Below are 15,758 nucleotides of genomic sequence, written 5' to 3'. Positions count from 1 at the left end.
GGGAGATTGACAGTTATTTTGTGTTTCTTTGATTTGCGAATAATCACACCAACTATTGTCACCTTCTCACCAAGCTGCTTGGCAATGGTCTTGTAGCCCATTCCAGCCTTGTGTAGGTCTACAATCTTGTCCCTGACATCCTTGGACAGCTCTTTGGTCTTGGCCGTGGTGGAGAGTTTGGAATCTGATTGATTGATTGCTTCTGTGGACAGGTGTCTTTTCTACAGGTAACAAACTGAGATTAGGAGCACTCCCTTTAAGAGAATGCTCCTAATCTCAGCTCCTTAGATGTATAAAAGACACCTGGGAGCCAGAAATCTTGCTGATTGATAGGGAATAAAATACTTATTTCAGTCATTAAAATTCAAATCAATTTATAACTTTTATTGAAATGTGATTTTTGTAGTTATTCTGTTTCTCACTGTTCAAATAACCATTAAAATTATAGACTGATCATTTCTTTGTCAGTGGGCAAACGTACAAAATCAGCAGGGGATCAAATACATTTTTTTTTTTTTTTCCCCCACTGTAACTATATAACTTGCTATTGTCTTTTTGTCTAAACTCACCACATTGTTTCTTTTTCCGTGGGGCTGTATATACAGCCAGTGGTATATATACAAACACTGCTTTACTATTACCAGTGTAATGGCATTCTTTCAGATGCAAATAATACCATGCTTTATATCAAAATACCATCACCATGAGCTTCATACCATGACTATGCACGTATATAATATGTGTGTGGCCTTTATAACACTTTTATCACCTCATTGTCTCACATCACCACTCTCTGTGACATCAGAGAGATGCAGATGGGATGTTGTGGCGGTGTGTGTCTGATAGAAAGAGGATCTGAGAGGAAGAGAGAGGGGGTGTACTGCGCCTCAGATCCTGTGTCTGATTAGAGGGACCCTTTTCTGTCTGCAAGTCTTCTGCTTTTCCCTTCCCCTCCTGCCGGCCAGCGTGCGATTTGAGTTCCCCTCTTTGAGTGTGGTGTTGAATTTGAACCATAAAGAAAATAATTTTTTCAGATTTCTATGAGCAGTATCAAATATTAAAATGATCCAGGCAGGTATTGAATAATCCAGTTATTTGAATTTAAAATAATTCAAAATATTAAAAAAGGAAAATCTGATTGGCTGCATGTAAACTAAAAATAAACCAATATTTTGACGTTGTCATTCATTAACGAAAATTAAAACCTTTTTCCATAATATTAAAAAAATTTGAAGAAAAACTTGTTTGTCAGGTGGCCATTTGTAATGCTTATTCCAAAATCTATCACATTATAATGATCTAGATAATCAAAACAGAGTTTAGTTATCATTTGTAGCAGTGGTAGTTAAGCTAGCAGGCAAATCAGCAAGTGCTATGCAAAGCCAGTAGGCTAATCGCTTAGCTTGTGAACTAACTACAAAAGCATTTAATTTGACCAGTTATAGCTTTGTTCTATAGAATATGAAATGGCTATTCATTCAGTGTTTTTCTAAAAGCATCTTAATTATCATAATGTGAATGATTTATCAATGATAAATTCATTTATTTTTTATTTATTTACTTTTTTGAGTTGGTAATTTTTATTAAAAGTATAGGCTTTTTTCTTATGACGTATGCAAGCTGCATGGCTTCACTTTTAAGCTGTGAATGCAGTTCATGGCTGGTCTTGCTAAGAAAACTGGCATGAAGAACGTACTACCTTTTGCTTTTGAATCTTTTTGCACACGCTCCTCTTTCATCCTGCCCTCACATGCTCCATATTTTGCCTGTAAGCATGTGACTACATGCAACATGTGCCAGTAACACTGCTTTTTGCGTCCTTATAAAACAGAAACTCCCATGATTCCCCTCTGTCAGGCAGTTTATGTGTGATATAGAGGTCAGAAGCTCTGCTGGATTAGTCAGTGACTTTGCCCAGACTCAAAGCTTTAACCTCCATGCCAACATCAGCACGTTTTAGGGTCACTGGAGCAGGTCAGCATGAAGCAAAGACAGTTTTCATGTTTCCAGAGCTTGGGCGTGGTGTTAATTTGCCAGTAAAGGAGAACTGAAGCACATGGAGTTAAAACTGATGTTAGTCAAATGTACTTCTTATCTGTTATCTGTGAGAGAATTAAAAAAAAAAAAAACATCCCCAGGCACCACAAGCACTGAAGATCTTAAAAGGCTTTAGTCAGCATTGAAATTGTATTTAATTTAAATGTGTTTAACTGTGTTATTTAATAACTTGCACATGCAACTGACTTGATCATAAATCCTCAAGTAAGAGTTTGTTGTTATTGTGTTGCTAAGCTAATGATAACAATGATGCACAACACACTATATATTTTCAGTTGTATTGCAGTATTTCATTGGTATTTTTCAATAAATAATGAAATAAGCTCATAATCTATATTTTACACCATCTTGAATTTTTTTCATTAAACTTATCACAGTGCATTCTGGCTTTGCCTACTCTGCAAAAGGATACAAATTAGATGATGACAAATTGCTGCCTTAGAATTTGTCTAAAATGTTGCTTTTTAAAAGGCAGCATTTTCTGTTTTCTTTATTTTAATAGTATTTAATATTTTTATTTTATTATTATGCTGTTATTTATTTTCATTTATAAAAAAAAATCATAATATTGAAACTTATGACAATCTATGAATCTGCTAGCAGAAGTTTTACTTAATTTTTCAATTGATTTTTTTTATTATTAATAAAATGTTCTTAAAATAATACACACACACACACACTTAAAATCATAACTATCAACTATAATGAAACTGATCTTTTACAGATTATATTTAGCTGGTTTAACTAATCTTTTTTTTCTTTTTTTTCTTCATAGATTGTTCGCTTTCAAAATGTGAACCCAAAGCCGACGTCTCCAATCAAATAACAGGTAAAGAACTTCAAAACTGTTGATAGTTTGTTCATACTGTATTCTTGAGTCTGATTGGCCAGTAAACCTCCAGTTTCATCACAACCTAAAAAAAACATCTAATTTAGCTATTTACTTTCACCTGTGTTTTACTGCTTGGCAGGTTTTGGCTTTGTTTGTTTTGTCTGTACATTATCATGAAAGAAAAGACGTGTTTGAGGGTTCTTGTCTCTGCTTGATGTAGTGACTGGATGTCTCTTTCTGCAAAAGAAGCACAGCAAATATCATGTCTGCTGGATAAACATCAAACAACAGAAAGTGTGTGACGTTGCGTATACACAGACAACCAATGAGTTGTTTTATCTGCGACTTGAACCCTGACTCTGATCAACCATTCGTCCATTAATATACACTTTTTTTCTTCGTGCATAGTGTGGACATGGCTCGCTGGCCATGATCAGGAGCATATGTTGTGTATGATACACATTCTTTGCATCTCTGACATGACTTTGAGTCAGGAAATCACTGCTCCCAGAGCCACAGAAATGTTGACAGTTCACACTTGCGGGGTTAAAATGAACCACATGTGCGCAATAGGGAGGAATCTGCCAGTGTTTTCAGAGCGAGACATCCAGCAGTTCTGTCATGAACATTTTTATGGCCTGTGCTTGCTGTAAGGAAGGTTTTACTATCCTAAAGTATGCTTCTCCAAATAACCAGTCCATACTACTATAAAAGTAATGGTATCCAGCATTGGGGAAGTGAAACTGTAGCTTACCAAGCTACTTATTTTTGGAAGTAGCTTAGATGGTCAAGCTACTCTTTTGAAAAAGTAGTTAATTATCTTTTTAAATATATGATGATCAGATGAAATAATGTATTAATAAAGGCACAATGAGGGTCTTGGTTAGAATGACAGCAGTAGTATGGATTTTGATTTCAACAACAGCAAAAATGTTTTTACACTTAAAACTAGAAACACACCTTTTATGTGATTAACAGCAGTGTTTAACTCGATATTTCTCTATAACAAGGGCTCAAATAAATGGTGAATTGTGTTTGAACTGTTTCTTTTATGTTGACTGATCAAGTAAATTGTTCTGAAAGATAGAGGACCATTTAGGAGATCACCTAATTTCGCTGATCTGTAACTCTGCAGTAGGGCTGGGCAATATATCGAATGCGATGATCATGCGCATCTCGTCAGTAAAGACGATTCTGTGATTAGCGGTAAATCTCCATCACCTGTTTTCAAATGGAGCGGCATTTAATACACAGAGCCGTAGTTCACTAACAAGCTACGCAATATTGCGTTCATTATCGCAGATGAATCGCCTTCGATAATGAACGTGATATTGTGTAGCTTGTCAGTGAACTATGGCTCTGTGTATTAAATGCCGCTCCATTTGAACGCAGGTGATAGAAATTTACCGCTAATCACAGAACCGGATTTACTGACGAGATGCATATGACAATCGCATGCGATATATCTTCCAACCCGAATGCACAATAATGTGACATAAATCAGTGGTTTTGTCACGCTATACCACTGTTTGGTAAAAGTAGCTTGTTATTGGAAAAGCTGCGTCAAGCCTCGGAGAGGTTTTTATTAAACAAAATATTAAAAATAAAGTGTCCAAAGGGGGAAAAGTGTCCAAAATAAACGGGGATCTGGTGTCCTCGTCGTGCTGCGGGGCTTGTGAAGGAGGGCAGTGTTCAGAAGGGAAGGGTCCAGGGAAGGGGCGGAGTCCGGTGGCCGCACGCGCTCCCCTCCTGGTCCGGGGCGCGAGGGGCGGCGGCTTCCGCTCGCGGCTTCATCCTCAGCTGGCCGCGGCACTTCTGGGGGACTCTACGGCCCGGCATCCTGGCCCGTTGGCCGTATCACGAGTGCGGCGTCATCTGGACTGCGGGTCCGGCGGCTCGCGTCTCTGGCGGCGGCAGGAAATCCCTCAACGCTCCCTTCCTGGACCCACGAGGACACCAGCGTGCATGCACGGGGGAAGAGACCGGTCTCTCGAGGAGAGGCGCGCTCGGCATTTAAACGGCGGCGGTGATGAGGCTCTATTCACGTCAGGTGCGCCTCATCACACGCCGCCAGCCTTGCGTGTTCAGCGCCCCTCCTGTCTCACACACCCACTCCCGTCGTGAGCCTGGTGAAGGGCGGCGAATACGGGACGGGGTGGTGATGATGGACAGGGGGGAGGCAGCCGACTCGTCACAATAATAATAAATAAATAAAAAAGTCAGGAAAATATGAAGAACCTGTTGCTATAAAGAAACCAATCATTGTCATTATTTTTTAGATATCATGAGATGACATCTTGGTAGTGCTGCATCAACAAAGCTGAGAGTCTGATGTGAATTTGCTCTGTATAGTGTAACATGATGCATAATTCACCCACCATCTGTTGCATTATTTCCTGTTAACATTTCTGAGCAACTTATTTTTTGCATTCATAATAAAGTGAAGGCTTTTTGTTCGAATGTGTATAGTTTCTCAGCTCAAACATGCAAATAGCACCTGAAAAACAGGTGTGTTTGTGCCTTTGGCTATATTTGGAATTGAATACTAGGTTATGTGAAAGAGTAGGCTATGCAGTATGCAATGGCAAATATGTCAGTGTGCTACATTGTTGTCACATGACCGCTGTGTTTCATTCTGGAAGTGGTTTCCAGTTGTTGTCTCAAAAGTATGGTTATTTGCACTTGCATACAGAAAATGGACACTGCACTTACTGCAGAAATGTTATAGTTTGGTTTCAATTGTATGTTTTGTTGTGCGAGTCATTTGTAGTCAAAGATAAAGTGCCACCTAATTGTTTACACACTCTACACCATCAATACCCTTGTTTTAAATGATCTGAAGCTTCCATGTTTGATTATTGGCTGCTGTTGATGTTTGCTTGTTGCTGATTGGCTAATGGAGCACCTGTCTGTTTGATTATTGGGTAAAGCAGCACGACTCAGCTGCTGTAATCTCTCACATTCTCACCTCTCTCTGTCAACCAGTTTACGAACATGAGCCCCCTGGAGGAAGCATTCATGACTTCCTGCCAAAGAATAACTGCTCTCCCTAAATATTTAATCCAAAATGGCTTCCATTGAGACACTGAACCACTTGCAGCTCTTTTACCATAGTTCAAAGTACAGCTTTAGACCAACTCATATCAGTTCAGGCATTGTAGTGTTATAAATGGAGTATTTATCGCACAATATAGGCTGCACATTCTCTCGCAAACATCCTGACACAGAAAAGTTGCTTGGGTCCCGCAGCTGTGCTTTCTATAAATAGACGCCATGACCCACCCCATCAAAGACTCTTTGCCCCTCTCAGTACCCACAGAGCACATGACCAGCGGATACACAAACATGTGCTCATAGGCTGGTCTGACATCACAGTCACAGGAGATCACTGTCCAAACAAGATAGGCCTGGATCGAAGCGTTACAGTGCTATAGTGAGTCTGAATATTAGACCTAAATCTCCACAACATTCAACAAATTAAGATAGTTTTCAGCATTGTAAGTTAACACCCTTTCAAACAGTAATTTTTGTCCTGATTTGTGACATGCAAGGCACCAAAGAGGTTGATCATTTAAGATTTTTATTTATTTAAATTTTTTTTCTAAGTGGTAAAACATCTGTAATACAATGCAATAGAATATATTTAAATGTTGCTTGCACAAAAAATCTATTTGTCTGTTGTTTTTTTGCAACGTTCTACCAGCAGAAGATAACTGGATCATGCTAACCAGCCAAACTATGGTTACATGGGTGTTATAGCTTTCAAGTGCATTTCTAACTGTCCCAAATCATTATGACATTCTGGTCCCTAAATGTGGCTTGTGTCCCTCTTTTTTTTATTTTTATTTATTTTATATCTTATACTGTATTTTATTTTAAAAAAAATTTAAATCTTTTTTAGAATAAATTTTTATATTTTATTTTGTAGCCCATTTATTTTCTGCCAGACAAAAAAACTAAATGATTAGAAAAGTAATAGTGCACCTGTCACAAGCTGCATTATTTGAGGTAACATTGATGCCCACAGCCTTTACTTAAATTTTATAACATTTGGGCAAAGACGGTTTGTTCAAATGAAAATGACTGCATATAGCATAATAATGCACACTTAAAGTGAAAGGTTTTGTTAGTTTATAAGATTTGAAGTAGTTGTGTGTTGCCTATCTTTTAAATTAACAAAAGAGGGGAGAAAAGAAGTGGGATAGTACAACATAAGGTACTTAAAAGGGTTTTGGCTCACTGGATTATAGTATGTGCTGCTGTGGATTAGGGTTTAGTGTAGGCACTCATGTTGGACTTTTTAAACTGTGTTTAGTCTCCTCCTCTTCTCTGGAGTTGTAACGGTCTTAACGGACACTCAGGAATTTCAATAATGGAAAACTCAGTCAGTCTGAGTCTGATGCGAAGTCACTAATTTTTATGATTAGTTTGGAAAACGTTTGCCAAGCTCCAGCCATTTTAGCTCATTATGATCCCTTTCTACATTATTTCAAACCAAAGATGTTTAAAAGGTGTTTGAGTTCTTATTGCCTTCTCATAGCCCTATATGGACCTCAAATTGTCACAGAGACAAGACGATCTGTAAGGCTTAATGATTTCCAGTTCTTATGGTGTCGGACAGCACATGGGTGTGATTTATAGGAGGATACGGACAGAATTTGGGTGGGAGGACGAGCGGGTGAGAGACAGGCATTTATTATGTAGAGTATGGCGATGAGGTGGCCAGAATAAGTGAATTAAAGGAGGATTTGAGGAGGAATATGTGACTCAGAAGACAGAGTGGTAGAGCAGTATGAGAGGCTGGCATGAAATGGGTGGTCTAGAGAAGCAGAGCTGCCTTGATCAGCTTGTGTTGTAGGTCAGGGCCTCAAATTGCTCAGGTGGAGAAATGGTTGATTGAGATTGATAGAGCTTCCGAAATAAAAAGTGCTGCTCTGAAGGCCAGAAAAAGGACTAAGGACTAAAATTGTAGCTATGGTGGGTAAAGAAAGTGTAGAAATGAAAGAATCCCCTTTTCAATAAATATAACTGATATAAATATAATTGAATTTTTTTTTTTTTTTTTCTGTTTTGGTGGGTAGAGGTGTGCAAAATAAAACTGCGCAATTTTAAAAAGCGATTAGTCTGTGGGTTGCCTGAATGTACGATCAATCAAATCCATCTTAAATGAATAGTTCACCCAAAAATGAAAATGGTCATTACTTGGTCACCCTGCACTCGTTTCTTTCTTCTGTTTGAATGCAGAAGAAGATATTTTGGAGAACATTGGTAACCAAGCAGTTGATGGTAGCCATTGACTTCCACCTTATGGAAAAAAATATTATGGAAGTCAGTGGCTACTGTCAACTTGAAGGTGAGTAAATCTTGACAGACTTTTAATTTTTTGGGTGAACTATCACTTTAAAGATCCAGTATAGCCATCCATTACATAACCTCCAGATAGCTGTCAGTCAGTCAGGGACGTCCGCTCGCTCTCATAAGATGTTGAGGAAGAGATGTCTAATATTATTTCCCCCCACTCACATGCAGAGTGTCATTACTAGAAACATTTGTTTTGTATTATGACTGTATATTTCCAATCTGTTTTTGTGCTTTTTCAGTCTCTCTCTTTCAGAAGATCTTCTGTGTGTTGCGTGAGCTTCTGGTTTTCTCTACCCTGTTATTAGGGGGCCTGACCTCAGAAAAGCTGGCAGGGAGCAGCCAGATGAGAGCGCAACATCAAATGCTCTCTGGCAGGGTGAATGCACATGGAAAAAAGATAGATATGAAATATAAAGATGTTTGCCCTCTGAAATGCACAGATATAAACGTGCACATCTTTGCGCTTGTATGTCTCAAGCAGAGGTTGCCCTACAAATGCTCATTCGTGCTCTAATTCTATCAGTCAGTGAAATTTCTTTTATCTTTTATTCTGTTCTCGCAGTGTGAAAAAGGCAATGTAGATGTTTAGTGATCTGGTGACTCAATTTAATGAAAATTATCCAATGAATTATTCCAGAGGACTGATTGGAATCTCTAATTTCTCTCCCCAAATCCTCAGTCACGTCTCTCTGTCTGTTTTTGCGGGGGTGCTTTAAAACTTAATTTTCTCCTCATTTCTTGACTTCTAATCCAGATTATCTTCCTTTAAAAGTAGAAATTAGGGCTGCACAATATATTGCATGCGATTGTCATGCGCATCTCGTCAGTAAAGTTGTTCTGTGATTAGCAGTAAATCTCCAGCACCTGTTTTCAAATGGAGCGGCAGGCGATTCATCTGCTTGTCGGTGAACTACGGCTCTGTGTATTAAATGCCGCTCCATTTGAAAACAGGTGATGGAGATTTACCGCTAATCACGGAACCGGCTTTACTGAGTAGATGCGCATGACAATCGCTTGCAATATATCGTGCAGCCCTAGTAGAAATCAGGGATGTGACGAGATCAGATGTGTGATAACGTGAAAATATCTTCGTAAAACATTTTGCAGTGTTTACATTATGCTGCACCATTAGTCAATAAAAAATTGCGATCTTGCTTCAAACACCCGCGTGATCTTATTCCTGAATGACAACGATTCTGCTATGTATATTACATCTGTTTAACATCGCGAGTGTCAGTGGATCGTGAGAAGCACGTTTTGTCGCTGCCCATGTTAATGAAATAGAGAGTCGGCCATCATCACGCTTCCTATGAGAATACTGTCATTCACTGATATGGGTGGCGACAAAACACGCGCTGCTCACACTAACTACTCCACTAACACCTGTTTCACATCGTAAGCGTCTTAAAGACATCTGCAATCATGCTGCTGCTGATCCAGAAAGAGCAACACAAACAGTCTTTTCAACCACACATCATTATTTCTGTGTTACAGACATTTAAATAACATAAGTAGGCCTACTGGGATAAAAGTTTATAGTTTGGATATAAACAACTTATTATTATTTTTAAGTACACTTATCTTCCGCCAGGAGGTGGTGACAACCCGTTTAAAAAATGTATTTGACATTGAATCATTCATTTAGGAGATTCCAATAGTGAAACAAGTCTTTATGAACCGTATTAGTTTTCTAATATTTTTTCTTTCAGAATCGTGATCTCAGGTTAATTTAAAAAAAAATGTGATTCTCAATTTATCCAGAATCATGCAGCTCTAGTTTACATGTTGTTTATTACTGCATATAATTCATTAAAATAGAAGTTTAATTTCATAAAGTACAAGTTGATTTCAAAATGCACCTACATCTGCATTTTGTGTTTTTCAGTTGAATAAATATATTTCATTATTGAGGATTTAAAAAAAAAATATATATATATATCTTGTCTCGTTCTCGTGAACCCAGTCTCGTCTCGTCTCGTGGGATAAGTGTCTCGTCACACCCCTAGTAGAAAGGTTTCTGAAGTTGCAGAAAGAAATGGACCATTTTTTTCCCCTTCAAAATGTTAAAGGGATAGTTCACCCAAAAATGAAAATGCTATCATTAATTACTCACCCTCATGTGGTTCCAAATCTGTAAGACCTTCGTTCATCTTCAGAACACAAATTAAGATATTTTTTATGAAATCCGAGAGTTTTCTGACCCTACATGGACACCAACACAACTACCATGTTCAAGGCCCAGAAAGGTAGTAAGGACATTGTTAAAATAGTCCATGTGACATCAATGGTTCAACCATAATGTTATGAATCTACAAGAATACTTTGTGTGCAGAGAAAACAAAAATAACAACATTCAACAATTTTCTCGTAAACGCATGCCGAAGACTGACACGAAAGAGAAGAAATTGAATTAAATCATTATTTTTGTTTTCTTTGCCACAAGAAGTATTGTCATAGATTCATAAAATTAAAGTTGAACCAGTGATGTCACATGGACTAGTTTAACAATGTCATAATACAACAATGTCAGTTGCGTTGCTGCCTACTGAGGGGCAGAAAGCTCTTAATCATCAAAAATATCTTAATTTGTGTTTGGAAGATGAACAAAGGTCTTAGGGGTTTGGAACGACACAAGGTTGAGAAATTAATGACAATTTTCATTTCTGGGTGAACTATCCCTGTAATGTTTTTAAAGTTTGGTGAATGACTAATGAATGGTGGATAAATGTCAATTTCAATTTAGTTAGAATTAGTTTGTGATTAAAGGAGGATCTTTAGCATGAGAAATTGAGAGAACAATGACAAACATATCGAATGAGGGAATTTGAGAAAAGCAAGATATATGAGACATGTGGGGAAGTGCTCATCATTTAGAAGCAGGTATGACAAGCAAGCAGTAAAGGGAGCACTGCAGTGAGAAACAACACACACATTTGAGTGAGATTGAGGGATTGCAGGTAGTTTACGAGGTCTGAAGGCCTGTCAGTGTCATGAATGTGACAGGCAGCAGTGACAACTGCATTCATCACTGTCAGTGTTGTGTAAGTTACTTTCAAACTGTAATACATTATAGATTACTTGTTACTGTTATTTAAAAGTAATTCCTTACCTTACAATATTACTGTCTCAGAATTGTAATGCCTTACATGACTCCAGTATTACCTGTTCTACTTCTGTATAACAACAGAAGTAGAACTTAACATTCTAAAATGACAAAATGTACTAGAGCCCTTCACAGGCCTCAAATTTAGGCCCTAGCCCGGCCTGTGTCCGACAGCTTATCAGAATTAGCCCGACTCAAGGGCTAATTCACTGCTAATGTCAGGATGAAGCATGTTCTAAAGTACTAAAACAGTTCAAGCGTAAAACAATGTTTAAACGTTAAACCTAGATAAATGTGCGCTGCATCCAGTAGTTTGTGCGGAGAGTGGAAGCTAAAGCGCAGGACATGGAGGCACCAACGCAATCAGTTGCAATTTTTTTCAATGGAAAAAACTTACACCATAATTTTTTCTCATAAAGGTAAGAGTAATACATCATTCAGAACAGTAAAGGGTCTACTTTTATTTGTGTGCACTCACAATATCAACAAAACGTCGTGCTTTTATTTTGAACAGGAGCGCTTCACAAAAATGAACCGAAAGACAGCGAATACATGCCTCACAGACATGATAAATATATCTATAGAAAGCTTTAAATGACTACTTAACGAAATAAAAACAAAAACTCTTTAATATAATCGCTATCCGTGAAGATGCACTTCTCTCTAAAGGTGCGTCTAATGAGGAGATGGCGAATCCTTACTGTTTCCCCCGGACACATTCATGGTAATTACTTATGCTGGGGCTTTACAGCAAGCTTTATTGCGTGTATTTGAACGCAGAACTCTTCAGCTGTGCTGATGGCTCGCTGCTGCTGCGGGACACTAAACACCGTTGAGCCGCTCTTGACAGTCGCGGCAGCACGGACTCATGTTGTTTCCACCAGCGTGGCATTTTTTTCATCAATAATTGATGGATGTCTAAAATATAAAGATAAGTAGAAGCCTAAAACGGGCCCGAGGATCGGCCTGCGTCTGAACTATGATGTGAATATTGGCCCGAAGCCCGGCCCTATAGGGACGTAAAAAAAGTCGGAGCCCGACTTTAAATTAAATTAAATTAAATTTAAAAAAATTAAATTTCGGGCTAAAAGTGTGTTGTAACGCAAGCGTTATTGAACATGTACAGAGTAAAATATTACTGAAAATTGATTAGAAATGCCTTACACTACTGCGTTACAGCAAAAAGTAATCCGTTACTGTAATGCATTACTTTTGTAACGCGTTACTCCCAACACTGATCACTGTCAACTCCCTGTCATCAGATCTACACGTCCATATGCACGTTTAAGCACTGGCCGATGTTTCTTTCTTGATCTTCCTGTTCATTCTACAGTAGGGCTGGGCGATATGTCAAAAATATCTTATCGATAATCGCCTTAAATATCGCAACATCCAATAATATCGTCTACCTAAGCCCCACCTCCACCAGGCCCCGCCCCCGCTAAGAAAACATTGCCGACATGTACCATAAACACGCACCATATTCAGTTTGGTCTTAATTATTGCCCCGTTAAACTTTGGTATTACTTTTCTTAGTTTGTGCTTAAACTAACAGAAAATATTAGCTTTGCGGTTATGTTGGTGTTGCTAATAATTTTCATTCTGTTCTTATCAAATTTGTGTTTGAAATTAATTTAGTTTTGTGAGAACAACTGTTGAGGAAAAATAATAGAACCCAATTTTAAGTTCATCATGGTGAAGTTGGACATTCTGGTGGTGATCGTAAGAATGATAAATGCATGTTCATGTCATATAGTAATGTCTTGAATAAATATGCCTGTTTTCCGATGTTTCTCTTTCTTTTTGGCATTAGACAAATTTCATGATGATAAGTTTAATTTCCTTGATTATAATAATTGTAGTGCTTTTTTAAAACTTGTAGTCAAGCTATAAGTTATTTGATATTTATCATGTTATGACTAAAGTCATGCAGAGATTAAAAAATTCTGAGCAAAAACTTTCTTTTTTTTTTTTCGTAGCCTTGTTCGGAGGTCTCTTTTGGCCTGTTTTTAACAAAATAATAATAACTGATTTAGAACAAGGGATAATTTTAATTTTTAGTTTTGTATTTTATTTTTTATTTTTATTGTATTAATCAAAATACAAGGCCCAAAATATAATATTCAGTGTAATATTCTTTATAGTTTTGTTGCAAATGAATTAAGAATTTATAGTGCTATATCTCAGCTTAATTAAACATAATTATACTGTATAAACTGTTTAAAGAAATCTGTAAAAATAGGGCACTGTGCGCTGTATGAGTAGGTTGTGAAGGAATTTGCGTATTTTAATTCTAACTGTCATGTGTGTGGTTTTTCATCATACAGTCTGATAAAATAAATATTCAGAAACACATGCAGTGCTACAGTTTGTCTTTTTTTCTGTTTAACTTTGATTAAACTGGAGATCAAAATAGAATAGGCCTTACCCTAAATAAGGATAAATTATACTGGAACGCATCTCCAAAATAATCGCATACACAGATGCACTTTGCCATTACAGTAGTCAGCGCCGATCAACAGGCAAATAAAATATAAACTTTTTTTTAAAGGTTACAAAAGTGATTCAGTCAAGATCAGTGAGGGATTTTCTTTTCTTTTGTTCTTTGATTAACATTAATGACTGGCAGCAGCGACTGCTGTCAATGCACAGATCCAATACACCCTCTTTACGTTCAAGACATAACCGATTATATTTATGGGATATTTGGATATAATTTTGTGTGTATTTGTCCATTCGAATGTGTAAGAATGCGATTAAAGCGAGCTCAGTCCAGTGTTCGTGTATATAAGAGATGGCTTTCGTGCGAGCTGTGTGTGTGTGTGTGTGTGTGTGTGTGTGTGTGTGTGTGTGCGCTCTGCACAGAAAACAGCGCACGAGTGCAGAAGTGAGTTCTATTTCGTCTTGAATCAGTTGAATTCGTCAGTTGAATCTTTTGAAATCACAAATGCACATACAGGAATCGAGAAGCAGAATCTAAATTGAATTTTATAACAAGTAATTAGATTCCTGACCTTACGCATCTGATCTTATTTCCAAAATTGGAATAGCTTTTCGATTCCCAACCCTCCTATTAAATTATTTCATTCTTGCATGCAAAACTGTATGGTGACTATGGGGCTGTGTAAAATATTTTTTGCAACTTACTAGGTTTATCATAATTTTTTTTTGTTGTGGGGAAGTCGTGGCCTAATGGTTAGAGAGTCGGACTCGTAATCCAAAGGTTGCAGGTTCAGGTCTCAGATCCGGCAGGGATTGTAGGTGGGGGGAGTGAATGTCCAGCACTCTCTCCACCCTCAATATCACGACTGAGGTGCCCTTGAGCAAGGCACAGAACACCCAACTGCTCCCCGGGCGAAGCAGAATAAATGGCTGCCCACTGCTCCGGGTGTGTGTTCACGGTGTGTGTGTTCACTGCTGTGTGTGTGCACTTAGGATGGGTAAATGCAGAGCACGAATTCTGAGTATGGGTCACCATACTTGGCTGTATGTCACTTCACTATTATTATTAATAATCCTGTTACCTGACTGTTGACATCGACATTGCGATACTTACGAGACATTGTCGATATACGATTATATCGTCATATCGCCCAGCCCTATTCTACAGTGCCATTCATTTTAACCTTAATTGTCTTTTGAAACTAGGTCTTTTCATAGTTTTGCAAGAATCACATCCAATTTTTCTTTCATTATCTGATGTATTTGAGTAAAACGATATTAAATAACATAAAATGTATGTTTTACAGCAAGTAATTACATGATCCAATTCAACCATTCTAAGACTCCTAAAAGATGTACCAGTTTCCACCAAAAATATTAAGCAGCACAGCTATTTTCAGCATTCATGATAAGGTATGTTTCTTGAGCAGCAAATCAGCATGTTAGAATGATTTCTGAAGGATCATGTGACACTGAAGACTGGAGTAACAACTGAAAATGTAGCTTTACCATCACAGGAATAAATTACTTTTTGAACATATTAAAAACAAACAGTTGTAATATTATTAAAATTATAAATGATCAATAAAATTAATCAATTGCATTTTTATTTTATAAGCGGTCCCATGTATCTTTATGATGGTGTTACTGTTATTTCAGCCTAAAAATAAGGTTACAATAGATTTAGTAATCTTTAATTTAAGCTTGAGGGTATTTTGTAGGCCCAGTGAATGGATGAACGCCTTCCTAGAGCAAGTGATTCATCACAGAAAATCTGAAGAATTCTCACACTTCCTTTTCCTGAAATATCCCAGGAATGTAGAGTACAGGCCTGTCGCCATGGCAACAGAAGTGATTGGAGTGTGTGTGTGTGTGTGGTCAGGATGGCCAGTAATACAGCATGTGAGCATATGGGGGAGTCTGTGATTTTATTCGCTACGGTTAAACACAGGAAGAGAATAC

At 37.7% G+C, this 15,758-nt stretch overlaps 1 protein-coding gene across 4 annotated transcripts in view; it reads left to right on the top strand.

The window, feature by feature from the left end:
* LOC306885268 (triple functional domain protein-like) overlaps positions 1 to 15,758 on the top strand; it is a 110,895-nt gene that overhangs the window by 18,500 nt on the left and 76,637 nt on the right. For all 4 annotated transcript variants that reach the window (XM_079441681.1, XM_079441679.1, XM_079441680.1 and 1 more), the window contains exon 2: positions 2,834 to 2,887. In XM_079441681.1, the coding sequence (XP_079297807.1) occupies positions 2,834 to 2,887 (54 nt within the window). The remainder of the gene's footprint in view (positions 1 to 2,833; positions 2,888 to 15,758) is intronic.

This window comes from Barbus barbus (genome assembly GCF_936440315.1).
Source record: "Barbus barbus genome assembly, chromosome: 19".
Classification (NCBI taxonomy): Eukaryota; Metazoa; Chordata; class Actinopteri; order Cypriniformes; family Cyprinidae; genus Barbus; species Barbus barbus.
The sequence above is the reverse complement of the archived record's forward strand: the minus strand, read 5'-3'. Positions and strand labels throughout refer to the sequence as shown.